Source organism: Opisthorchis viverrini (assembly GCF_000715545.1).
Source record: "Opisthorchis viverrini unplaced genomic scaffold opera_v5_5675, whole genome shotgun sequence".
Classification (NCBI taxonomy): Eukaryota; Metazoa; Platyhelminthes; class Trematoda; order Opisthorchiida; family Opisthorchiidae; genus Opisthorchis; species Opisthorchis viverrini.
In genome coordinates, this window is record NW_008758668.1 from 1 (window position 1) to 792 (window position 792).

General features: G+C 45.5%; 1 protein-coding gene across 1 annotated transcript; it reads left to right on the top strand.

The window, feature by feature from the left end:
• Positions 1–298: 298 nt before the first annotated feature.
• T265_16141 (hypothetical protein) lies at positions 299–538 on the top strand (the record flags this gene model as incomplete). Its single annotated transcript, XM_009179673.1, has 1 exon — positions 299–538. A coding segment is annotated over one exon (210 nt), but the record flags the coding sequence as incomplete, so codon positions are not given.
• Positions 539–792: the final 254 nt, after the last annotated feature.

Consider the following 792-nt stretch of genomic DNA (forward strand, 5'->3'; position numbering starts at 1 on the left):
TTCGGGTGGTATGGCAGTTAGGCACCGAACGATTTACTCATGCTATACCTGTACAGGAACGAAGCTGCATTCACAAGCCAAATGGTTGAATCTGCATAGGCCTAGGATTACGCATATTAAGTGAAGTCGAAGTTCTCACCGTTTTCGAGACAAACATTCCTTTTTCACATTTCCCATGGATGGTCTTCACACGGGGAGGAAGGGGGTTTACTCACAACGTATACAGCTTCATTCTGCTAGTTTTAGATTTCCCCTCACCTCTTCAACTCCTTTCTGTCTTTTTTTGTGACTCTTCAAGATGGAAAAATACGCCAGCTCCTCCAGGTATGGCCTACTGTCCTACAACTTTGGAACACGTGGCCAATTGTGCTACCCATTTGCCGTGGATTCCTGTTAGTATGTTTGGCCTGCAACGGCTCTACTCCAAATCAACCAATCACATCGAATTATCTTCGGCAATCATATACGGCATGGCGGTCGTATGCCTTTTTCTCACTTCCTCTGCTTTCCATGTGTGCTCGTTTCTGTCACACAACAGGTGAGTTATTTACTCAGCCAACAGTAGATGTACGGTTTGGTGTGTGCTACTGAAACTGGACGGCGGTTCTGGTCATCTGGTCTGGTCTGGTCCGGTCTGGCATGACATGTATGTATCAACAAACTTGTTCACAATATTGTCGAGGTTACAGAATCGATAAACATCTACGGTGCCGTAGGGGGAATGTATAAATGTCACTGTCATATTGGGGATGGTCAACACCACATACGTACTGGATCCAAAGTGACATTTCC